At 31.7% G+C, this 24825-nt stretch overlaps 12 protein-coding genes across 12 annotated transcripts, besides 3 other annotated features; 7 read left to right on the top strand and 5 right to left on the bottom strand.

Moving 5' to 3' along the window:
* Positions 1 to 253: 253 nt before the first annotated feature.
* On the bottom strand, positions 254 to 1737 carry TVAGG3_0077900 (uncharacterized protein; the record flags this gene model as incomplete). Its single annotated transcript, XM_001320247.1, has 1 exon — positions 272 to 1609. One exon carries the CDS (start codon positions 1607 to 1609, stop codon positions 272 to 274), a length of 1338 nt encoding a protein of 445 aa, XP_001320282.1.
* A 121-nt stretch (positions 1738 to 1858) lies between these two features.
* TVAGG3_0077890 (spliceosomal snRNP assembly) lies at positions 1859 to 2425 on the bottom strand (the record flags this gene model as incomplete). The annotated part of the gene is made up of 1 exon (XM_001320248.1): positions 2124 to 2420. The coding sequence occupies one exon, from the start codon at positions 2418 to 2420 to the stop codon at positions 2124 to 2126; it is 297 nt and encodes a 98-aa protein (XP_001320283.1).
* A 23-nt stretch (positions 2426 to 2448) lies between these two features.
* Positions 2449 to 3072, top strand: TVAGG3_0077880 (calcium-binding protein family; the record flags this gene model as incomplete). The annotated part of the gene is made up of 1 exon (XM_001320249.1): positions 2482 to 3036. The coding sequence occupies one exon, from the start codon at positions 2482 to 2484 to the stop codon at positions 3034 to 3036; it is 555 nt and encodes a 184-aa protein (XP_001320284.1).
* Positions 3073 to 3347: 275 nt separating this feature from the next.
* On the top strand, positions 3348 to 3742 carry TVAGG3_0077870 (histone, subunit A domain-containing protein; the record flags this gene model as incomplete). The annotated part of the gene is made up of 1 exon (XM_001320250.1): positions 3367 to 3648. The coding sequence occupies one exon, from the start codon at positions 3367 to 3369 to the stop codon at positions 3646 to 3648; it is 282 nt and encodes a 93-aa protein (XP_001320285.1).
* Positions 3743 to 5948: 2206 nt separating this feature from the next.
* Positions 5949 to 6488, bottom strand: TVAGG3_0077860 (uncharacterized protein; the record flags this gene model as incomplete). Its single annotated transcript, XM_001320251.1, has 1 exon — positions 5949 to 6488. The coding sequence occupies one exon, from the start codon at positions 6486 to 6488 to the stop codon at positions 5949 to 5951; it is 540 nt and encodes a 179-aa protein (XP_001320286.1).
* A 535-nt stretch (positions 6489 to 7023) lies between these two features.
* TVAGG3_0077850 (ribosomal protein family) lies at positions 7024 to 7489 on the top strand (the record flags this gene model as incomplete). The annotated part of the gene is made up of 1 exon (XM_001320252.2): positions 7054 to 7428. One exon carries the CDS (start codon positions 7054 to 7056, stop codon positions 7426 to 7428), a length of 375 nt encoding a protein of 124 aa, XP_001320287.1.
* Positions 7490 to 8123: 634 nt separating this feature from the next.
* Positions 8124 to 11771, bottom strand: TVAGG3_0077840 (the record flags this gene model as incomplete). The annotated part of the gene is made up of 1 exon (XM_001320253.2): positions 8163 to 9908. The coding sequence occupies one exon, from the start codon at positions 9906 to 9908 to the stop codon at positions 8163 to 8165; it is 1746 nt and encodes a 581-aa protein (XP_001320288.1).
* Positions 11772 to 12306: 535 nt separating this feature from the next.
* On the top strand, positions 12307 to 13345 carry TVAGG3_0077830 (protein serine/threonine kinase protein; the record flags this gene model as incomplete). Its single annotated transcript, XM_001320254.1, has 1 exon — positions 12329 to 13339. One exon carries the CDS (start codon positions 12329 to 12331, stop codon positions 13337 to 13339), a length of 1011 nt encoding a protein of 336 aa, XP_001320289.1.
* Positions 13346 to 13849: 504 nt separating this feature from the next.
* Positions 13850 to 15259, top strand: TVAGG3_0077820 (MDM2/MDM4 family protein binding; the record flags this gene model as incomplete). Its single annotated transcript, XM_001320255.2, has 1 exon — positions 13850 to 15178. One exon carries the CDS (start codon positions 13850 to 13852, stop codon positions 15176 to 15178), a length of 1329 nt encoding a protein of 442 aa, XP_001320290.1.
* Positions 15260 to 15425: 166 nt separating this feature from the next.
* Positions 15426 to 15552: a mobile genetic element.
* Positions 15553 to 15722: 170 nt separating this feature from the next.
* TVAGG3_0077800 (uncharacterized protein) lies at positions 15723 to 17023 on the bottom strand (the record flags this gene model as incomplete). Its single annotated transcript, XM_001320256.2, has 1 exon — positions 15774 to 17012. The coding sequence occupies one exon, from the start codon at positions 17010 to 17012 to the stop codon at positions 15774 to 15776; it is 1239 nt and encodes a 412-aa protein (XP_001320291.1).
* A 2119-nt stretch (positions 17024 to 19142) lies between these two features.
* Positions 19143 to 19180: a mobile genetic element.
* Positions 19143 to 19180: a terminal%2Cinverted (terminal inverted repeat of Banshee-A3 transposon ID:TVAGG3_0077790).
* Positions 19181 to 19609: 429 nt separating this feature from the next.
* On the top strand, positions 19610 to 21350 carry TVAGG3_0077780 (transcription-initiator DNA-binding domain ibd family; the record flags this gene model as incomplete). Its single annotated transcript, XM_001320257.1, has 1 exon — positions 19852 to 20685. One exon carries the CDS (start codon positions 19852 to 19854, stop codon positions 20683 to 20685), a length of 834 nt encoding a protein of 277 aa, XP_001320292.1.
* A 58-nt stretch (positions 21351 to 21408) lies between these two features.
* On the top strand, positions 21409 to 24357 carry TVAGG3_0077770 (galactose oxidase, central domain-containing protein; the record flags this gene model as incomplete). Its single annotated transcript, XM_001320258.1, has 1 exon — positions 21476 to 24259. One exon carries the CDS (start codon positions 21476 to 21478, stop codon positions 24257 to 24259), a length of 2784 nt encoding a protein of 927 aa, XP_001320293.1.
* Between the last annotated feature and the right edge of the window lie 468 nt (positions 24358 to 24825).

Raw genomic sequence — 24825 nt, 5'->3', positions numbered from 1 at the left:
GAGAAAAATTGCACCTCTCAAAAATCGTTTTCCAGCAAAGTTAATTTGGTTACCAGCCAACTATATTCTAGAATCAAAAATATGCAACTTTATATAGAGCACACATTAGAAACTATGAAACATAATTATTGCTTGTGAATTTGAGAAAAAATATTGAAAATTTTGGAATAATATAAGATTAATACGCACATCCTTAACATATTAAGAAAGGTTTAAAAGCTGTTAATAATAAACAAATTTCTTTAATACAACACACAAATAAAAATAAAAATTATAAAATGTCATCAGTATCAGTAAACAAAGATTGAAGGTTCACAGTTGTAACAGTGTGAACTGATTTTCTGAATTCATACCACTTCATTCCGTTTCTCACAAACATAATTCCAGACAAAGTGCAAGAAGGAGTGAATGGATTGGTTGGCAAGAAAGTAACTGTTGGTGTGAATGGCTTAGATACCGTAAACATGTTTCTATCGTGAGCCATTACGTAGTACCAGTCTGAAATTCTTGGATAAGAGACGTTGAAGTTCGGAGTGCCGACTTTGAAGTTCGTGTAGTTACGTACAACATTTTTGACCTGAGTAGCTTCATCGTCATTCATCAAACTTGGATGATTAACAAAACAATTGTCTATAATGAAAAGAGTTGTGTCATTTGAGCTGAAAAACTGGCCATTACATCTTATAAAGTACATATCGCGGCATTTTAATGGCTTGGATGTAATGTTTACGTACATTATTCCTTCTGATGCTTCGCAAATCTTGAAAAGAGCGTACTGGAAGATCATTTCCTTTGAATTACTATTTTGTATGAATATTAGTGACTTCCCTTTCGAATGATCAATATATGAAAACTGATAATGGAAGTATGGAACGTCAATTCCTGAAATTAGAGGGCCGTGGAGCTTGGCTTCCTTAATTCTACTAAAATTCATGTGGTTTAGATACACTTTTGATTCTGTAAATGCAAAACCAAACAAGCGATCAACAGATTTTCTGACTGATAAGCCAGAAATAAAGGTATGATTAGTGTAAAGTATTTCTTCTGAGCAATTGTTTGCATAAAAGCCTCCGCCATTTGGCGAAGAGCAGTTCTTAAACAAACAAAAATTAGATTGAATTTTAACTGTATGAACACAGATAGCTCCACCACAGTTTTTGGCTGTGCAGTTGAAAAATCCGCATTCTTCAAGCTTCAAATAAAAGATTGGAGCCATAACATCTTTGTTGGAAAACAAAGCTTGAACAGCACCGCCAGAATCAAAGTGGTGGCCTTTTCCATTTGCATTGCAGTCGGCAAATGTGCACTTGTAGAAAATATTGGGTCCTGAATCGTAAAAGAATTTCTTTCCTGTATAATAAATTGCATCTGTATTATTAACAACAGCGTTTTTATCGGAAAATACTACTGATGATGTTAGGGAATGTCGGAAATCTGTTTTAATGCAATTGAGTCTATTATTTACATCTGAAATGTATAACGAAGGATTCCAAAACTTGGAAAACTTGCAAGATGTAAAGGATGCCGTTCTAAACTTAGTTGTCTCTGATGAGGCATAGAATGGCACTCCAAATTTGGATAAAACTAAAGAAGAAAAAGAAACATTCATTTTTGATTCTTCGACGATAGGAGCAATTTGGTCATAGGAATGTCTACAATTTTATTACCCCTCAGAAATTACAGTTTCGAAAACAAAACATAATATTATACTGTTTTCAATATTTCGTTTGAAAAAATGTAGAAATTTCATCAATAAATTCTGAAATTGATAACTCAAAAGAGACACAAAGCATAATTTCTTAACACATATGATTGTTTACTTCCAAAATAGATGAGGAAGAAGAAGAATGAAACTAAGAATTTAATCCTTCTTGTTTCAACAGATCCTGAGCCCACAAATAGAGAACTTGGTGTTTTTTACGAGGTTCAATAGCATAAATTGAATGAAATAGAAACAAAAACATTTCTTTGTTTTGAAAGGCGTATTTCGTAGTAAATAGATCATGAGGAATCTTTTGCAAGCAAAAAATAGTTACTACCAATAAATAATAATTAATTAATAAAACATTTATATAATATCAATCAGAAAGTATAAAAACAGTTGTAAGTTCTATCTAATACAGTTATTGAGCTTCTTCGTCGAATTCTAATTGAGGTGCCTGAACAGGAGGAGGATAAACTTCTGGTTTTTCACGAATGTGAAGAATATTATTACAGCGAATAATAACATCGCCCATGACGCCTTCTGTTTTTCCTCCAACATATTCAGAAGTTTCGGATAGATGGATATTCATTCTTTCATCAAACGAAATCAACGTGCCGACATATTCAATGTTTTCCCATTTAAGTTTGATAACTATCTGCTTGTTCAGCAGAGATTCCATAAACTTTTGAGGAAAATATTTGGTAGTTTCACTCATTTTTTTTATTTAGAGAATCATGCTGTCACTTTTCTCGAAAGTGACGTTTACACGTTAATAAATGCCTAAAGGTAAAGGTAAAAAGGGAAAAGGAAAGGGCAATAAAGAGGAGAAGAATGTGTTCTTCGAGCAAAAGGAAGCCCAAGTAAAGGAGATGCTCAAGACACTTTATGCAATTTACGATCCAGATGAAACAGAAACAATCAAAGAAGAAGATTTTAACGATTTTGTTCGTTCTCTTGGTTTATACCCTACAAATGCAAAACTTAAAGAAATTGCAGCTCAATGCCGCGAAGATGAAACAAATACGTTTTTTAATTGTCCAAAGCTAGAATCTGTTCTTATTCCATTAGTTATTGATGCTATGATTAATCCAAACTCAGAATTAGCTCCACCATCAGAAGAAAAGCTTTTACTCGCTCTTAAATCTCTCGATCTTGAGCATAAAGGACATCTTACTGAAGGTGACTTCAGAACTATTCTTTCGTCAAATGGAGAGAAGTTAGATCCAGATGAACTCGACCCTGCTGTTGAAGAAGCTGTTAATCCAGCAACAGGCGTAGTTAATCTAGAAATATACGCAGGCCACTTACTGTATAATGCAAAAATATTCTGAATTATATATGCTCAACTAAAATAATTGTTCTATAAATTTTTCATATATTATTTATCCTTTTCGTAAGGGATACAACTCTTTTTTGTGTCCAACGCTCCCTTACGAAAACATTTGGAGCTTTAAGGCTCCTTTGTCTCTGCTTCCAGATGCAACTTTGTACAATTCTTTGTACTGATTCAAGAGTAAGCAGTAGAAAGAATTGTAGAAAGTTACATCTGTTTAAATTCTTTGGAAAATTCCATCTAAAAGAAAAATCATATCTTAGTTTACGATGTCAAAAAAAATTTGACGATTTACAAAAATTTACACAGCTCATTTTGTAATTAACTCATGGCTGAAAAAGAAACAACGATCATTAAAAAATCAGACATGAAAAAAATCCTTCAAGATAATCAAGAAATTGGACGCCTTTCTAAAGGAATTGATCAAGTAATGGCAACAGTAGTTGAACAATTTACAAAAGATCTCATCGAAGCATCTCTTAATGACGATAAGACATCTATAGATATGGAGAAATTAATCTACGTTATCAGCGAAAATAAAAAATACGACTTTCTTGAAACAATGATTCCAAAGTTCAAAGAACTATCAGCTCCAAAGCGCAAAGAGTGAAAATTTAATGTTTTCATGAATAATGTTGAAATAATAAAGATTTATTTGAATAAATATAAATTCTGTATTTTTATAGAGCAAAACTATACAAAATCTTTTTTGGTAAAGCCAAGGAATGACAATTTCGTTATATTTAAAGAATAGCAAATTGAAAATGACAGAATTCATTTTGAATATTTTTATTATATGATATTTAAGTAAACATAGAATACTGATGCTATCATCTGCTATCAAATATATTCAAAATTTAAATCTGCTGATGGTCAGTATTCAATAAATTTCAAAATTATAAAACTCGACATTTTAGAATCATTTTTCAAGCAATGTTGCATTTTTTTGATTTGCTGCCTTTAGATAGAATGCGAACAATTTTCTTTGATTTCGCCTCAATTGCAATACCAAGTGGAGTTTTATCGATTTCAAAATAATTTTAAAAAGTAATGGCAAATATTGAAAGAAAGAAAATTACGTGAAAGGAAAAGGAATTTTATAAAACAATTGTAGATATGAGACAAAAGAAAAGCCGATTGAATTATGATAGATATGAAAGGAAAGGAAATGTAATAAAACATTAGTAAATATGATAATAGAAAGAATATAATGAAGTAATGATAGATATGAAAAGAAAATGAACGTCATAAAACATTGATAGTTATGAAATGAAAGAGAAATCCATTAAACAATGATAGATATGAAAAGAAAGAGAAGTCCATTAGACAATGATCGATATGAAAAGAAAGCGAATGTAATGTAGCAAAAAAGAATTAAATAAAACAATGTTAATTATGAAAGGGAAGAAAACATCATAATGCAAAGATGTATTATATAAAGCAATGATATACATTAAAAGAAGTAGAAGGAGTTCCATGTTAACATCTGCTCCATATTCAACTAAGATTCTGATAATTTCTTCACATTTACAATTAATTGCTATGGTGAGAGAACATTCATTAATTACAAATGAATTTGATAAAACAAAGATAGATATTAAATGAAAGCTAATTAAATGAATCTTTGATTTATACAAACAGAAAGAGAATATGGTAGAGTAATAATAGATATGAGTGGAAAAAGAAAATCATAAAACAACTATTGATATGAAAATAAAGCGAATTCCTTAAAACAATTATAAATATTAAAATAAAGAGGATTTCATAATAATTTAAAGAATTCCATAAGACATTGATAGATATTGAAAGAAAGAGAATGAAATGATGCAATGATAGTTACGATAATAGAAATAATTCCATAAAATAATGAAAGATATTGAAAGAAAAAGAATATCATAATGCAATGAAAAATAACGAGGTAAAATAATGATATATATTGAAAGAAAGAAAATTCTATAAAACAATAAGAGATATTAAAAGAATAAGAATTTCGTAAAGCTAAATTATACATGAATAGTGAGAGAATAAGTATCATATTAACGTCTGCTCCATTTTCAACTAAGAACCTCACGATTTCGATAGAATTTTCTCTGATTGCAATACTAAGTGGCGACTCATTAATATCAAAATAATTTCATAAATATTAGACAAATATGAAAAGAAAGAAAATTTGATAAAGTATTAATAGATATTAAAAGATAGTAAATTTTATAATATATTGAAAGATATGAAAAGATAATAAACTCCATAAAACAATGAAAGACATTGAATGAAAAAGAGTTGTATGAAATGATGGTAGTTATGAAAAGATCGAAAATTACATAAAACTTTGATTCATTTCAAAAGAAATTGAATATATCTAACGTCATTAACAGAAAGAGAATTTTACAATAAATATGTAAAGAACGGGATTGTGATGAAACAATGATCAATGTTGAAAGAAAGATAATATAATGAAGCAATGTTATATATGAAAAGAAAGAAAATGCAATAATTCAAATGTGGATATAAAAAGATAGAGAATATAATTGAATGAAAGAAAAATCTATAAAACAATAAGAAATATTAAAAGAATAAGAATCCCATAAAGCTAAATTATACATGACAAGTGAAAGAATAAGTTTCATATTGACATCTGCTCCATGTTCAACTAAGAATTTAACAATCTCATATGAATTCATTTTGATTGCAATACTTAAAGGATTTTCATTTATTTTATTAAAATGATTTCATAATACAATGATAGGTATGAAAAGAAAGAAAAGTTCATAAGAAAAAGATTGGTATAAGAAAAAATAGAATTATAAAAAGTAATGATAAGTATGAGCAGAAAGAAAATCTCATAATGCAATGAAATATATTGGAAGAATGAAAATTTCGACATTATATTCTGTCATGCCCATAAAAATTCTATAAAATATTGATAGATATGAAATGAAGAAGATTATAAGTCGCGTTAATATTTGCTCCATTAGAAAGTAAATTAGCAGCACCATCAAAATTTCCGAAATATATTCTTTCTGCTATTAAATCAGGGGATTGTCTAATTTGATTCATATTTTGGTTTTCGTCCTGTTTTAATTTAGGATCGAAGTTTTTAAATTTAAGGCCATTATTATATAATAGCAAGGCCAATTTGTCATTCTCAGGCTTGATGATAAGTGAAAATTCGTTCGATATCTTTTTATAAAGTTCTGCAAATAATTCAAGATCAGCAATACGAATTTTTGAAAAATTATCAATTAAATAAAGAGCCATTTTGATAGGTATTTTGTTGTTTTTAATTAAATCTATGATTTGTGATGAGAGTTGTAAAATATTATTGTGATTGATGTCTTGAATCATTTTTGAAGCTTGACTAGGGTATTTGAATAATCCATTGGATGTAATGTCGCAATCACCTTGGCATGATTGGTTTGTTGATTGCTTTGAATCAGATTTTGCTTCCATCAAAAAAAAAATTACCATCAAAAGATTTCTGAAAAAAGAAAATCTGTGGGGCTTTAAAACAAATCTCTAACGAGGGAGAAACCATTTATGGCAAAAATCAAACTCAATTTATTTGCTATTTTATACAAATTAAAGGAATTTACCTTAATGTTCAACGAAAAACTATTAGACAATGCTATCGTCAAGTCAATATGGCAAATGAGAATAACATACTAATAAACAACTAATTATTAAATATCTGCTTTTTACGGAAATTTCTGGCAGCCAGACCCTTTCAAAAATGGTCATTTTGGTAAATTTTTCAGCGGAAAAATTTGCATAAGTTAAAATACTAATGACTGAATTCTTGAAATGTCATGATGTCATGGATGTGTATATGATTATTCAAGAGCTAGATAATGAATTTGACTGAAAATAAAATTCAAATTGAATAAAACATTGAGTTATTCAATAAAATACAATTTATTTATAAGTATGCTTTTAATACATTTGTATTTCATTAGTAAATAGCTCTCAAGAATCCCAGAGTTTTTGAGAAAAAGTGACTGATGGCCGACCTTTCAGAATGGGCCACCTCAAGGGTAAGGAACTTATTAAAAAGTCACGCCAAGAACTTCTCGATGAACTTGCTGGCCTCGAGAAGAAGCTTTTCGAACTTAAGGGTCAAAAGGCTGCCTCTGCTGCTGCTACCAAATTGACAGAAATCAAGAACACACGCCGTGATGTTGCTCGCGTTAAGTCTATCCTTATGGTTACACAGCGCAAGGCTCTTGAAGAGAAGTATGCTAAGGCCAAGCTCGTCCCAATCGATCTCCGCAAGCACCAGGAGAAGTCCCTTCGCAACAAGCTTGCACCAAAGTATGCTAACAAGCTTACAGCTCAGGAATCCCGTCGCCACAAGTGCCTCTTCGAACGTAAGTTTGCTCTTAAGGCTCAGTAAATCTTCTCATATATTTAACCATATTTCGACTTTACAATATTTAAATACACATTAAATACCATACATAAATACCACTAATGATTGAAAATTCTTGAGTTCAATCAATACCTTGATATTGAATTTGAAATCATACCTTAGATATCTAGCATTAATAGATTAAATCATAAATTTCATCCTCATTTATGAGGAATGAAAATTATCACATATATTTTAAAATTGCCTCTAATACTGATTAACAGGATAACATCGTTGGGCATGATAGCAAAAAAGTTAAGTATTCTCAACTCAAATTATTCACTTTTTATCTAAATATTTTATCAAATTCGAAATTATCGAGAGGAAAATAAACTAAATGCCCAAAACGTAAGATGAAGAGCACTAATCAGCATTTTCATATTGTTTTATTGAAATGATAAGTGATTAATGTTTCCATTCAACTTTTTCTTTTTTAGATACCTTCTTTTAGTGCATAGTTGTTATTAACGATTTAGTCAATTCAATGTAGAAATCATCATGAGTTTTAAAGAATACTTATTTCCAAATTTTGTTAAACTTGATTTGAGAGCAAACAAATATAGATTCTTCTATCCACGAACTCTAGAATCAATTTATTAATCTAGTAAAGTTATGAAAATAGAGTCATCTATATTTTGATTCTCAACATGATGAGCTATCAAAAAAATATATAAGAGGTATGAAAATAAACAAAAAGCATTTAAAAAACCGACAATTTATCAAACATATTTTTGAATCAAAGAATCCAATGAAAATTCAGACTTAGCGCTATTGATTGTATCAGAGATTGGATCGTAATCAATTGGTATTCCATTACTTACAATGATATCTTTCACTGTTTCATTCAATAACGAATTCAAAAGGTCATCTTTTTTATTTTGAGTTTCATCTTCGAGATTTACTCTTACGATGAGTTCTTCGTATGTTGGTTCACTCAAAACAAATCTCTTACGTATGATTTCAGCCCTTGTTTCATTCGTATCGTTGCATAAATAAGAAAATCTTTCAATAAACTGTGCGTGCAGCAATTTCTCTTGGTCTTCGATTATCTCTCTTTCTGATGATGAAATTGTTGGCGCTGATTTGATTCTTTGTATTTCCCTGTGAGGCCAACCGCATAATTTCAAATTACTGTCAATTGCCTTCTTGATAAAGTTACTAAGGGAGGTAAATGATGATGCAGAACATCTGTCAAGCCATAATTCTTCTAAAGAGTTCATCGATAAAATTATATCGATGCAATCATCTTTTACGCATTGATCGGTAAGGTCCAAGTACTTCATTGTCCCTCTTTTAGCGATTTCTCTTAAGAAAGGTGTCCACATTTCACCACAAGAATAATTCATCGTATTTTCCATTCCTCTCATGGACAAACTCTCGAGAGATTGTAAGGATAGCAATGAATCGAAGAGCTGCGTCAATCCTGTATTAGAACCTTTGACGATAACCGAAGAATTTATTGACATTCTTCTTAATTTCGGCTGATGACGGATGAACTGTGCGATCAACTTCGTTGTTTCGGTATCCATATCATTCCCATCGAAGTAGAAGCACTCCAAAGATGGCATTACAACAACATCAGCGGAAAGAAGGGCCAGCATTTGAATAAACTCTGGATTGGTCATTCTGGCGTACGACAAATCAATTCCTCTGCAGTCTATTACACCAGAAACAACTGATTCGATGAAAGATGAAATGGCCAAAATTCCAATATTAGATCTGGACAAATCTAGGAATCCACAGTTACGTGGTGACATGTTTAATGGTATCCTCTGTCTAAATGTGTTCTCTCCAAGGTGAATTTCCTGTAATCCGATATCGAAACTTAAAATCTTTTGCAACAAACTACTTGTATCGAACGTACAGCCTATAACTGACAATTTCTTCACACATTTGGAGGTCATGGCCCAACTACAAGCTGCTAAAGAGCCAACGTGCATTTCTAAGTCAGGAATATCTCCAAAAGCATCGAAACAGAGCTCTTCCAAATGATGGAAGCATTCATTGAAGAAAATGCACTGGAATACTGATGAAATTGATGAAGATTCAAGGATTGAGTGATCAAATGAGAGACTTCTGATGTTTTGACACGATTGGCTGAGCTGTTCGAAGAAGGAAACAAACCTGTCATCTGTTGCATCGCATATTCTGAATACAATTTCGTTGGATTGTATTTTTCTTTTAAATTGTGAAGCATTTGTAAGGTCACATTGCTCAATGAGCAGTTTCTTGGTATTAACATTGCGGGAAAGTATGTTTGAGCATTTGTTCAAGGCAGAAATCAAAGTAATTCCTTGGAATTTCAAAATTCTTAAGGTATTTTCGAAAGATAATGCTAATTCTAGGATTGGAAAGAGATCAGAATCGAGGATTTCTTGAGTTATTGAGAAAGTATTGTATTCTAAGGCTGGATATTTCAAATATGGTCTAATTTCATCGATTTTGAGGTCTCTATTAAAGTGCATTGCGCATGATGTTAGTCTGTCTGCAAAAATAAATCTTGTTTTGTACTTTTTCTTTCCAGCATCTCTGTATTTATCAATTGTAACTTGTAAGTTCGAAGAAAGTGGATGAACACTTGATGGAAACTGTAAATTTCTGATATATTCGACAATTCCAGCGATTTTTTCGATCTTTCGTGATCGAATTCTGATCTGAAATTCTCTGCAGCTAAAACTACAAAGAGTTCCTGTAACATTGATCGATTCAAGGTCTTAATAGGATATCTTCTTTGATGTTCTTATAATTCCAAAGCTTAAAACCTTAACTAGAAAGATTCCATTTGATGAAACAACGAAATGGCGTTATTTTGTGGTATTATTATGACCTATTGCAACAACTTTTCCAGAATAATATACTTTAACAACACCTTCTTTAAATCCTGGGCAAACTGTCTCGAAAAAATCTTTCTTTATATTCATTGTGAATAATTTTCAGAATTTCTACCGGAGATTTACCCATTTTGTGTTCATATATCATACATTAATATTTATCCATTTAAAGCATGTTGTTTAAATTTGAGAGAGAAATTATCGTTTATCCAAAAGTCTTTACATAGACTCGCTTTTAACATCTATTTTGATGACGGATATTACGCTAAATACGCAAGCAGCGATATTGTTTTTGGTAGAAAATGTATGGAGTTTCTATGGGAAAATGGTACAGGTGGATATGTAGTAGGATTTGTTAGTGAGCATACATCTCTCTGGCTATTTATGTGGAAGCCAGTTATGCAGTTTATTTGGGAAAAAAATGGAAAGAGGTTGCATCAACAAGATACAAGCTTTAATGCAACGTTAAATAAAAGATACATGGTATGCATAAATACATATGATAACACATTTTTCATACAATTTAATAAAACTATGTATTATTTAGAATATACGCCTGTCAAACCAGAAAAATTCAGGGTTTATGTAGCAAATGCTGCTCGCTTTATGAGTTCATATATTCGAATGTTTTTTGGAAATGATGGGTTCGAAAATCCACTTCCTCCTAAGTTTTCATCTGTTATTGATAGGAGTGTTGATTATGGGATTACATGTCGACCAACTGCGCCATATCATTTTAACTATATGCTAATATCTGTATTTATTTTAGTTTAAAATAAATCTGTAATGAAACCTTACTAATTTTTATGAAATTTGTAATAATGCAGTTGCAATTCGACATTTTGAAAGTGATCTTCGATTATGAAATAATCTAGGAAAACTACTGCCATAAATGAGCGTAAAATGATATGTTGTTAATGCATATTGTATTAATGAAGTATTGAAGTACAAAATTTAGTGAAAATGCGAATTCGAGTATTAAAATACTGTAAATTAGCGTAAATATCAAGTATATCGAATATATAGACTAATTACATTGTGATTACATATTATTTATGATGATAGAAGCCCTTTGATATTCAGTCTCCATTTGATTATCCATTTTTTTGCATTTATGATGGACTTTTCAAAATCTTTTATATAATGGATAAGAAAAAATATGACCGAATTTTCAATGGGTGCAAAATTTCAAAAATATGATAAAATCTTCAGAATAAATTGTAATCGCAAGCAATATATGCTAATTTATACATATGAAATCATATGACAATGAAAAATTTATGGTTTAATGAGTTCGATGCCGAAATAGAATATTCATTGGAATAAAGAATTGATATTTCGGAAAATTATAAATACACTTATAGTGTATAAGCATTAATTTGTCAAGGGATAGGATATACAAGAAAGATCTTGATTTTGTTGGGAAAAATTTATCAATGACATTGCATATGTAATCAAAAAGAGTAAATATTTAAATAAGAAATTATAAGTCTCGGCAGTTTCTATCAACTAAAATAACAATTAACCAAATTTGAAAAAAATTTCGAATGAATAAGGATTTGAATATTCAACAATTTCAATGAAATTTCGGCTGAAGGAAAAATATTGTACATCAAAAACCATATGAATATTTCACAGTTCTGATAAACGTAGCACGTTAAAATTTTTTTCTAAAAATTGTAGAGAATGTAGATCTACCAATAAATATAAAGTTCAATCAAATCAATTCAAAAGACATGCAATTAATTGAATTGATTTTTAATTTGAAAGGTTTTACAATCGGATTAATAAATATTGAGATTCTATATCAGAGAATGATAAACGATCGAACTCAATTCAATAGAAAAACAACAAAAATTTGATTTGAAAAAAGACAAGATAGAATTCAGAAGTTTACATCTCGCTAATTCACAACATTTACATAATTCATTTTTATTTGCCTATTGCTATCAAGATATCATCGGAAATTTTAAAAATTCATGGTTTCTTTTCAAAAGCACTGCAATATTTTCTAAACTTTACAACAAAATTTCTTCAATCTAAATAGAAACCTTATGAGCTATTTAACATCTCTTCCCGAATTAGGTGATTACACATTCATTGGATCTATTACTACCGGTATACTAGCAGGTTGTTGGAAAGCATTCAACAAAAAATCGCAAGAAACGTTTTGTATCAGATCGATACCAAAAGCAGCTATATCCGCTGCCGATCAATACTCAAAATTCTCAAACCAACTAACACTCCTCAAGCAACTTGATAATAAATACATTGCAACGTTTATTGAACTTATCGAAGATGCGAAAACATATCATATCGTTACGGAATTACCCGAGGGTATGTCGCTTCATGATTATATCACTAAAAACGGCCCGATGCCCGAAAAATTAGTGATCGAAATGATCGCCAGACTATTTTATATCATACATTATATAATGCATTATATTCCATTGAACTATGATAATGTCTACATTGATGGAACCGGACATTTAACTCGCTATATTTATCCTGTTGACGATTTTCTTTCTGATCAAAACAATTTGGGCCGATTATCATTCAATCCTCCGGAAATGATCTCCTCAAAGAAACCGCATATAAATACAATGTCGTGGTTGATGGCTTCAGTGGCATATTACGCTATGAACTCTAAACTTCCATTTTCAGGTTCTTCTGAAGAAGAAATGACCAAATCCATTCTATCATCACGCATTGAAATCCCTACATCGATTTCGCCTGAGGCCCAGATTTTCTTCGAAAAAGGTTTTGTGAAAAATCCTTTAATGCGAAGTTCCGTTGTAGATTTGTTCGTTACAGACTTCCTGAAGGGAGCTTACCTCGAAACGTCGTCGACAAACGAAAGAAGATGTTCCGCTCAAATTCCGCAGCAGAAGAACTTCCTTCCTCTAAAGAAGCTTCCTTCGTTCTCTACAACTCCGTCAATGGACTTCAATGATACTTCTGCTTTCTCAAAGAAGGCTGGTGTCAAATTGTCTTACAAATCTAATATTGTTGCTATGAAGAGCCTCAGATCTTCTAATGTTCAGCTTAGTGTCCCTCTCGGTTAATTCCCCTCTCTATTTCTTGTTTATTATTTACTCAATTTTTTTATTCGTAAAAAAGTTGTTTTATTCTTATAAATTAGACTTAATTTGGAATATTTGATATGAGTTTATTTGGAATTTTTACTAAATCAAATTCGAAAAATTTAAATTATTGAAATATCACGATAATATTAATAATTTTTCATGTTATCATGCTAATATAACAAACTAAATAAATTCTCTATGTATTTTATTGTGTTAATTTTCAAATTTCAACATTGTCAGTCTTATTTTGATATTTGGCCCTCAACATAAGCTTGAAACCAATTCACGCATAGGTTGTTGTTTTCAATACCTGTTAGATGGTCTATATCACTTTTTCTTCCTTTATCAATGAAGAATCCTTGCTCATTGAGCTGAAAATAGATATTAAATCATTCACCATGTCAGACATATTGAATTTTGACAGATTGGATCTAATAATCATGCTATTTCCCCGAGGAAATTGCAAAATCTTTAAAATCTGTCACTTTTATGAATGATTTTGTTGAAACTTGTCCAATTTGCCTGGAACCTATAGCGAAAGAAGGTGATCATCAGATGTGGGTTCTTTCATGCGGCCACTTATGCGGATATTCGTGTTTAATGCAATGGTTTGAGAATTTAGAAGGTGCAAAAACGTGTCCAAAGTGTAGAAAGGTTGTTGATGAAACGCAAACACGTAAATTGTTTTGGAATGGCAATATTCCTTTAGAAAGTTCCGAAATTGACAGCTTAAATGAAAAACATAAAGATTATGATCAAAAAATCAAGTTTATACGCGAAATAATTAACAAACTAAAACGAGATATTAATATTTACCAATTCGAGTCAGAGAATAAAGATATATATCACGCTAGACACGCTCCTTTAATAGAAAAAAAATCTGTAAATCGCCCTTCATTAATATTTGAAACTCCGATAACCAATGGATTCCGCGTATCAGTTACACCTAAAAACATCGTTGTTACTTGCCAAAACAATGACGGAAAATACGGAATAAAATTTTTCGAAAATCAAAACTTTACAGAGTCAAAATTCATTCCACTGCATACCCAACAGATCAGAGACTTATCATCCCCTATATTAGATGCAGATGTTGTTGCTACAGTTTCCACAGATTGTATTTTGAACCAAACATCGTTAAGAACATCCCAAATCATATCGAGAACAGAACTACAAGCTCCATTATGGTGTTGTGAATGGGCTCGTCCCACTTGTATCGCTGTCGGAGCTACAAATGGCCGATTTTTTATTGTTGACGGCCGAGGAACAACTCCTGTCAATATCCAAGTAGAACCAGGGCCACCTGTTACATCCATTATACGTGTAGATGATGATTTCCTGTACGTTGTTACTCCAAAAAAGGGAATTTTATATGATATCAGATCATCTGGTTTTACTAGATGTTTTATTGATGGATTCAACTCTGGATGTGCTTGTACTGGTCATCAACAGATATTTGCTTCGTTGTTACGTAAAGGAACAACAGCTGAGTTCAGTTTGAACAAATTTAATCAATCTCGAACAAAAAGTACAATTGGAACCTTTAATATCGACTTCTACAAGACATTTGCAAGGCCTGCAGTGTGTTGTTGTGGTTCTACAATATGTGCTTGCGCTCCAAATGGAGATAACTTCGAAATTTTCTTTTCTTCTGTCAAAGAACCATCTCTTTCAAACAGAGCCACAGAGAAATGGAAGTACTTGTTTTACAATGAACAGCCTGCTCCAATATTAGACATTTCGCTCGGAAAAAGCTATGATTTAATGTTAGCTACTTTGTCTGAGAAAAACTTGAGAGTTTTTTCTATCCCTGTTTGAAATATAGGAATTGTTTATTTTTGTTTATCAAATAATAAATGTTTTGTTTGTTTCGCTTTAAAAATATTTCTCTTTTTATAATTATACTCTGTCTTAATTCAATAATGAATCAATGTTAAATATAAATATCTCTGAAATGTCTATCAAGATGTCCTTTCATACACTTTGAGTCATTGAAAATATACTTGAAATTGATTTCAGAAATGAAGGAATTAATGAGAGATTCAATAAACTTTAATATAATATTTAAGTGTGCACTTACGCCCCTATGACATGGCTTTCAATTCACATGTTTATGGTTAATTTTCAATGACTCTTCACGCCAATTGTCAATATTTTGAATTAAGGTCAGATGGGCGTAAGTGCAGTCTGAATCAATTTAAAGCTATTAAGACATAATAAGGAAAAGAGATATACATCAAAATATATATCATGATGAATATTCTAATTTCGGAAGGAAAACAAATTCCAAAGTTGGATGTTAACTAGAGGGAGTTCTTGAGTATAAAAACTCAAATGAATTTATATAAATAAAATATTATTTTTCGCATATTTTTTATTCTTTTATATGATGAAATAAAAATATTATTATTTTTTATGGCTCTAGTTCCTGTGAGTCTTTTCCGAGCATTTCATGAACAACCTGTTGTCTGACATCTTGAGGGGATGCAGCAGCATCGATGATATTAGTTGGAAGAGGTGGAGCAGGAGCAATTCCGAGAGATTCGATGTTATCTTTCTTTTCTGAATGTTGTTTCGATGTCTGCATTCCCATAGATACCATCTTCTTCTTTCTGGACACAATCTCCTGGAAATCCTTAGCAAATGGACACTGGCCAACAGCAAATGTATTTGTTTGTGGTGGTTGCTCGAGTTCCATCCATGTAGAGTCGATAGTTTCTGGTGCATAGCGAGGATGTGGCTTGAGGAAGCTGTCCTCTGTATCTACTGTATCGTGGTATGTTGTCATTGTCGTTGCATTCGGATCAATAATTCCTGCATCCTTCAATTCGCGGCGGAGCTTCTTGTGCTCTTGGTAATCTGCTGTGCATCCAATCGTATCGATGTTTGTCTGTGTCATTGTTGTCTCGTATTGTTCGGCTTTGAATTTGGAATCGGCCAATTCGCGTTTAGAAAGCTTTGGAAGCGGTTTCGGTCTGGCATTAATGCCACGAGGATCGTAGTTCTTATCGAAATCATCTGAATCTGTTGCATCGAGCTCTGTAAAGGTTAATCCAGAAACAGCTGACATTGTAGTGTCTTGTTGGTAATCTGCACCAACATTTGTGGTGAGGACTGTCGTAAATTGTGAGAAATCTTTGGATTCTATGAAGTCTACAGACTGATCATCGATTGATGCTGTTTGTGTTTCCTTCTTTGGACGCAATGGGCGTGGAGCATCGGATCCTGATATAGAGTTATCAAGTCCTCTAGATTTTGGCTTCATTCTTCTGCCAGAAGTTGAATTTGATCCGATGGTTGAAGAAACAGTAACATCTTCTGAAACAGAGTCAAGAAGAGTGCCAATAAGTGACTGTCCTGGCTCTACTCTGAGCTTTCTATAGAGCCATGACTCATCGTGTCTGAGGCGACAGTATTGATCTGTTTCCTTTTCAACGGTTTTAAGTGTGTTATTCATGATTTTTCCGTAAAGGTATTGGGCAACATACTCGGCTGTTATGCGAAATGCTGGTGTATCGAAAGGTTTTCTGAATTTGCCTTCTTCGATTTCGGCTTCTTCCATGATTTGCTTGCCAATTGTCGATAAATAGATTGCATGGATGATTTTAAGATTCTTTGTGCGCTCATCTTCATCTTTTGTGCTGTATGTCATCTAAAAAAAAGTTTACAAAAAATATAAGAAAAGTATCGTCTAACTGAAACGAATTCAGTTAACAGAAATTATAAGAACAAATCATTGAGTGTTTTATAGAGATTATATGCATATCGATGAAAATACAAAAGCATTGATCCAAAAATGTTGACGTGAATCTGCGAAATTTAGATCTGGTTATAATATAATAATTAGATAGATTACTAAAAATACACTTATTTTCCCTATAAACTCCCTTAATTTTCTTGGATTTATCATCTAAATAGGGATGCGACGGTTTTACGCCATGACCGTTTAAAAATAGAATAATACGCCATTTTTGGGGGCGAATGGCGGGTACGAAGTAGCCGCCATTCGGCCGAATAACAAAACAATACAAAATTATCGCCGTCCTTTTTTTCTCTCTCTCTTTCTTTTCTCTTTCCTCTTTTTACTCCTCTTTCTCTTTTCATCATTAAACGTAGAAAGATATATTAATATTATTTTAAAATTAAAAAAAAATAAAGAAAGTATAATAAGTAATTATTTAGTTATCGATATATATATGTAAAGTGATAATCTGAGGATAATCTGAGGAGTTTGAGGATAATCTGAGCATAATCTGAGGAGGAGTCTGAGGATTAGACCGATGAGTAGTTTGAGGATAATCTGAGGAGGAGTCTGAGGATTAGACTGAGGAGTAGTTTGAGGATAATCTGAGGAGTAGTTTGAGGATAATCTGAGGAGTAGTTTCAGGAGTAGTCTGAGGACTAGTCTCAGGACTAGTCTGATGAGGAGGACTCTAAGGAGTAGTCTGATGAGGAGGACTCTAAGGAGTAGTCTGAAGAGTAGTCTCAGGAGGAAGATCTGAGGAGGAGTCTTATGAGGAAGATCTGAGGAGTAGTCTGATGAGGAGGGGTCTAAGGAGTAGTCTGAGGATGATGAGTAATCTGATAAGGAGTAGTCTGAGGATGATCTGAGGATAACCTGATGACTAGTCTAGGAGTGGTCTAATAAAAATGTAAAATATTTTCAAAGAAAAAATTCTATGAATTTTATATTTTAATTCTTAGCATTATACTGAATAAAATAAACATAAATATCAAAATTTGAAATTGAAAACGCCAAAAAATTGATAATCCACATTCAATATTTTGTAAGTGGCGTACTTTTTGAATACTCGCCATACGCCTTGGAGTTCTCAATTTTGAATTCGCCTTTATTTGGGCGACCTCAGAAAAATACGCCATTAAGAAAATATTGTATGAGATTTTAAATTTGAACACGCTCTACCTTAAGGAATTAAATTTATTAAGATATATTTATATATAATAAACGATTACTTAAAAAAAAGTATTTCATCGCTTATGTAAGTTTCAAAAAAATCACGAAAATAAAAAAATCAAGATTAAGATTTTATTTTTAATTTTTGAATTTCTCAAATGGCGAAATTTTTGGGCGAACAAAAAAAATGCACGCCCGGTCAAATGGCGTGTTTAACGCATCCCTAATCTAAAAAATTCCATTTTTCCTAAAAATGATTTAAAAAAATTAAATTTTTATATTACTTCTTCATTTAAATTATAACAATTATTTTTGGTTTTATATTTTTTTGGATCAAATCCATTTTAATAGAATTTATATACTATTCATCTATTAGTAAACACTACCGTATATTATTTTTTAAGCTATCTTATTTTTTGAAATTTGATTCAAATCTTTGGTCGCAAGAAGAATTGCATGATAAATAAAAACATTTAATCAAAGTCAATTTTCTTTTTCATATTCAAATGGACTGAGTGTTAACATTTAACATTTTTTGCTAATTGTCGTCAAAAATTAGGCGTAAAGCAAAAATTGATATTTCATATGGTTTTATGATAGATAAGCATTATATTCCCACTCATTATATTCGTAAATTTTGAGGTTTATCCTTCGCTTTTAAGATCATTGAATTTGATTTTTATATAAAATAGTTATATATTAGAAAATAATATGAGTTTATGTGATATTATTTTTCAGAAGATTTTGTGTTCTTCTTCAAAATTTTATTTTTTATTAAAAAGAAACTTTACAAAATATACATTTACTTTAATTAATATTGAAAAACGTGCTCTATCAAAAGTTCCAAAAATTCAATATTTTAGCTTTTCTGAGGTGTCACTTTTGATGAATTTCTGTTTACAACATGATTGAATTTCAGGTATTTCAGCATAGAATGTAATCCAATAACGATTTAAAATTACAATTTATAACTATCCATTTCAAAATTTTGAATAAGTATCAAAAATTCGTAAGAAAAGTAAAATCGAAACAATTCGATAATACTATTAAAATCTAAATAATCACATCTTGATGCTTTCAAATTGAGATTATCAAATTCTCAATTTTGTATCTCTAAGAAAAGTTCATTATCACACCTGTCCATTTCGGACAGGTATAACATATATATTGGTGCTGTGTTTTTTTAAAAAGCTGCACGTTTTGCAATTTTCAAAACTTCCAAAATTTAATTATACAATAATACTAAACTCCTTACGTTAATATGATGAATTTAAACAATAACTCCAATTACCCTCTTCTGAAATTAATTACTTTACTTTGAAAATTCAAAGCCTGCTATTACAATTTTTTTTGAGCTTTCAAAGTAAATTAACTCATAAATAATAGATGCTCATTTTATTTTATATATCTGTAATATACTGCAGTCTCTTAAATATTTGAATGTGATATTTCAAAAGTTAAACATACTGGATTATTTCCAGAATCGTATAATCATCCACAAATTCCTGACAAAAATATTCTTTACACGAAAAGTAAAAATCGGTTATTGAAATCGAAATATTCAATATTGTCTTTCATGCAAGAGCAAAATCCAACAAAGGTTACTGCTTATCGAGCAGCTAAAGCGGAACAAGTAATGCCAATGATGGTTTACCACAGCAGCACACCTCCTCCCTTTCAATTCCAACAGAATATGTATAATTTGAGGAATCAACAAAATGCATTATTTTCACAAAATTATCCAGCATTAATGCAGGCAAGCCCTATTATACCACAATATCAGCAAATCAGTGGTCAAAGTGCTTATCCCATCTATATTCCAGATTCAAACTTTATTCAACTCTTCTCGGCTAAGCAAATGTCCGAATCTTTACCCAGATTTAATATACAAACACCAATTCAGTCAAGACCATTTGAACAAGTCCTTACTGATCCCAGTATAACATTTTCTCCAAGCCAGATTGGGTTAATTCCAGCATCTACATGGTCATCGGACATTATTACATTTGGAAACCTTGTTCAATCATTTTTCAGAAGGAGAAATTCTTCTGCAAGCAAATTCCCTTACAAACTCTTCAACGCTCTTAGAATTACAGAACTTTATCCAGAATATTTCCCACACATAGGCGTGAAGTGGGTTGATGACAATATTATTTGGGTCTCCCGAGAACCTTTCGCAAGATTAATCGGTGTAAGGACAATTGAGGGAGGTCTTTTCCACCAACAAGGAAACTTCCCTTCACACGGCTTTGTAGAACTTTCATTCGAAGAATCTGAATCAGTTGCGGCACAACATAATCTTGGTCATGTTGCTCTCAGCCATATGAGAATGGTTCGCCACACTGCAGGAGTTTTCAAACGCGGATGCACAGAAGCTGATCTCGAAAAATGCAAATGGAAAGGCGCTTGAGCATCCTAATTAATTTGTTATGTAAAAAAAATATTTTAATTTCGTTTCATATTATACTAAAGCTGTTGTTGTATAAGAGCTTTTTTTACTATCGGATCATCAATATCAAAACATATAACGAAAATATGATTGTTATTTGTCTTTAGTTTGATATAAGAATAGTCGGATCTTATGGAACATCAATTATCTATCACCATGGTCTATGCTAAATCATGGAACAATGTTAATTACATTGGGTCAAAAATTCTTTCTTTATAAAAAACCACTTTACTTAAATGAACAATGAAAATTTAAAGAAGATATTCTAAATCTTTAGTACATGATACATTATACTGTCAAAATATTTTGACAAAATTTCTCATATGTTATTCAACCATATCTAGTAGATAATTTGCTCCAACAAGATATGATCTGCAGTTCTTGGATGCCATTAGCAAATTTAACGTAAAAATATTATTGTTCAAAATTTGACTTTGATATTATGACTCAATGCATGTTTCATATGATTTTTTGCAAGCAAAGACTTATTTTATATCATTTCAGCAAAGGAGAATAGTTATTCAATAAATTTTCATGATTGTTTAAAAGAGCAGCCATTTTATCTGTTAATCAATCAGAATATGAATGAATTTAATAATACAAATGATATTATAGTATCAATTTATCAGATAGATCAAATTCAAGATGAATAATGTTATGAATCACTGTAACTAATAAAAATTTACATACTATGCGAATGCATTACACATTCTAATAGTTAAAATAATCACTTTTTTGGAAGAGATTTTGGATGGAAATCCCTTCTAAATTTGTTAAACAGTATGACATCAGTCTATCAACTAGATTCTATCAAATTGCAGGATACTGCGTTTCTAATCGAGGAAAATTGCATATTTTCGGTGGCTACGATTTTTTTGGCTATATAACTCAAATTCATGACAGAAAACAATTAGAGCAATTAGAAGGACGCTACTTATGTTTCGAAATTGTCCAAGGTAAGCCAAAAACTAAAGTTGATACAGTTCCATCAAGTAGATTTATCGGATCATCATGCGCATACATACCAGAATTCGAAACAGGAGTCTTATTTAGTGGCTTTTGTGAAGATTTTTCACAGGATTCATCTCAAGATTCTTTTCAATACGCAGAAAATACCGGATATTACGGAAAATATTTAATTAATTACAAATTTAACGGAAAGCTATGCAAAGATAACATCGAGAAATACTGCATGGATGCTTATAAGCCAGCTTCTCGTGCTTTCCATGCTGTTGCTTGGGATTCTGACAGATGCTGCTTATGGGTCTATTCAGGTACTAGAAATATCAGTTCCAACAAGTCAGAATGCATGCCAGAGCTCTGGAAATGGTGCGCAATTACGAATAAGTGGACTTTAATACCAACAGACAGTCCGAAGTCCAGATACGGCCATGCAATGGTCTACTACAAAGACAGACTCTACATTTTCGGTGGTTCCGTTAACAGAACTACTCCATGTAAAAAAGTAGTTGATATTATCGATTTTTCAAAGAACAGAATACCGAAATGGGAGAGAATAAACTTAGAGAAATCTCATATGCCATACGGTGCCACCATGAACGTGGTCAATATCGATGGAGTTGGAACAAGAATCATAATTTCAGGCGGACAACTTGAAGATATGAGCGAATCATTGACGAATAACCAGAATATATCTATTGCTGATGATGAAACAGAGTTTAAAGATCTAGAAATTACAATTTTGAATCCAGAAGATAATAAATCAACAAAAGCAATCATTAAAGGCGTCAATAATGTTGCATATCATTCATCAGCAGTCATGAATGGCAAATTATACCTTAATTTCGGTTTTAATCAAGCAAAAAGTGGAGCCATTTCATATTCTCCAAAAATTATAGAAATTGACATATCAGGAGCGATCTTATCTATGTTTAATCCAGAAATAAATAGACTTGAACCTTACTTCAGCCCCGAAAAACCTTACAATGAAGAAATCAAACCAGTTGTTCAATTAACTTCATTGAAGACACAGATCAGCCAATTCTGGCGCAGTATGAAGCAGACACCGTTAGTAGACATATTTTTCCAACACCAAACGAATCCTTCTCCGATTTCAGATTTTATTGTTTTTACAGGCGAAGTTATGCAGAATCCGAGGAACTCATTAATCAAATTCTCAGCCGTATACATCATGAAACAAGTTATGACCCGAAGAATTGGAAAATTCATGAACAAATTGTATGATTTGTCATTAAACCACATTTACGACTTCGCCTTGTACTCCTATACAGGTACAATCATTCCAGAGCGATCCATCTACACGAACTTCCAAGATTTCAAACTTTTCTTCGAACTTTGTCTTGAATTTAAGTATTACAGGCTAATTTGGCTCGAAGTCGGCTGCCACATCTCTGATCTGAAGCCATCCCAGATTATCGAGATCTGCGCCACCAGAGATCCGAACACCCACAAAGCGGCCATGGAAAATCCACAACTTTACATTTTATTTTACATTTTCAATGAAACTTTACGTGTTAATTTTGACGCCATGACAACAGCAGAACTAGAATCTATTCAGAATCTTCCTCTTGTTGCGGAATACATGACAGACTTCATTGGAATGTCTCCAAACGTGAAACCAGTCGAATTCAAATTTATTATCCCAGAAACGAACGCATTGAGAGATCTTAGCGACCTATTTCCAGACACAATCATGCAGATCAACGGAACTCTCGCTGCTTACTTGGGAGATTCGATCATGCTTGGTGATACAAACATAACTGACGAGTTTTCTACATCTGTCATTGATTCCGTCATCAAATGCGACATGAAGATGATAATAGACAGATCAAACGATGAAGAAACAATTAAGAAAATCATCCAATCAATCCAATTGATTAATTTACTTAAAAAAGTGACAGTTCACTTCATTTCCAGTTATTATTCACCGCACATGTCCACTATTCGGAGATTAGTATTAAAGAGCGGTAAGATACATTCCGCCATTATAGAAATGATTCCCAAAATCAAACACGAGCTGTTATTTGCTTTTTTAGTTCATGTTTTAGGAATTGGCGGCGAATTTGAGTTTTTCACGAAAGACTTGGTGTCTATTATCTGCAGATCGAGTTCGTTGAGGAGATTAGTTGCAGGAAATAGATACGCAGTGAACACAACAGCGAAAATGATGTATCCAATCCTCGCTTTGATGTACATGGGAGAAGATAACTGTAAAATAGAGAATCTTCCGAAATTTGTCAATAAAGATGATCTTGGAGGAGCTATTTTGGACGCAGCAAGTCAGAAACCATGTATTGTGCCTAGTTTCGTTTTGGAGAAGGCGAAACCTTTAGTTTTGAACTATTTGAAACAAAACAAAGGTGATCATTCTTCTTCTTTCATTGTTAAACACTTTTGCGGCGCTGTTCAGATTGGAGTTCTTGAGGACATGATTGCAAACCATCCAACAAACGAATGGGTATCGCGTCTGGAACAGGAGAAAAGAAGAGAAATGGATGGAAAGGAATTAAAGGCACTTTTCATTCATACTTTCTCTTCAAAATACTCTAAATAATTTTTTTTTTGTGTTTTTTATAATTTGTTTTTATTTTTATTTATTTATTAAATACATCAGATAATGTTTTCCATTGGAAATGCTGAAATGAAACCAAAATATTGTATTATCCACCAACAATATAAATTATGAAGATAATTCTTTTGAATGATCATTAAATTCTATTGCTTTCGACTTTTCTATTGTTATTTCTTCATTTCATATCTATGAGCGTATTCAAAATTCGGTCCCAAGATTCACAAATTAAAACCGAAATCTTCCTGATCATAGTTTTCCACATGTATAACATAGCCGTTTTTCTTCTAATGAATTAAAGATGTATTTAATATGGTAAAATGCAAATATTTAAAAATTATTAATTTGATACAACTAAAATTTGGGAAAACTTGATATTCAACTTGAAAAACGCTTATCAAATCTCACTTTTCTTGTAAACTTCACAAAAATTCGAGAACCTTATCTAGTCGTAAACGTCCCTTAATGTCGGAACAAGACGTTGTTCCAAACAAATACAACGAAATGTGAAGTCTCTATAAATATTATATCGATATATACAATGCGTTGTA

This window comes from Trichomonas vaginalis, chromosome IV (assembly GCF_026262505.1).
Source record: "Trichomonas vaginalis G3 chromosome IV, whole genome shotgun sequence".
Taxonomy (NCBI): Eukaryota; Parabasalia; order Trichomonadida; family Trichomonadidae; genus Trichomonas; species Trichomonas vaginalis.
Note: the sequence above shows the minus strand (reverse complement) of the source record. Positions and strands in the feature narration are given on the sequence as shown.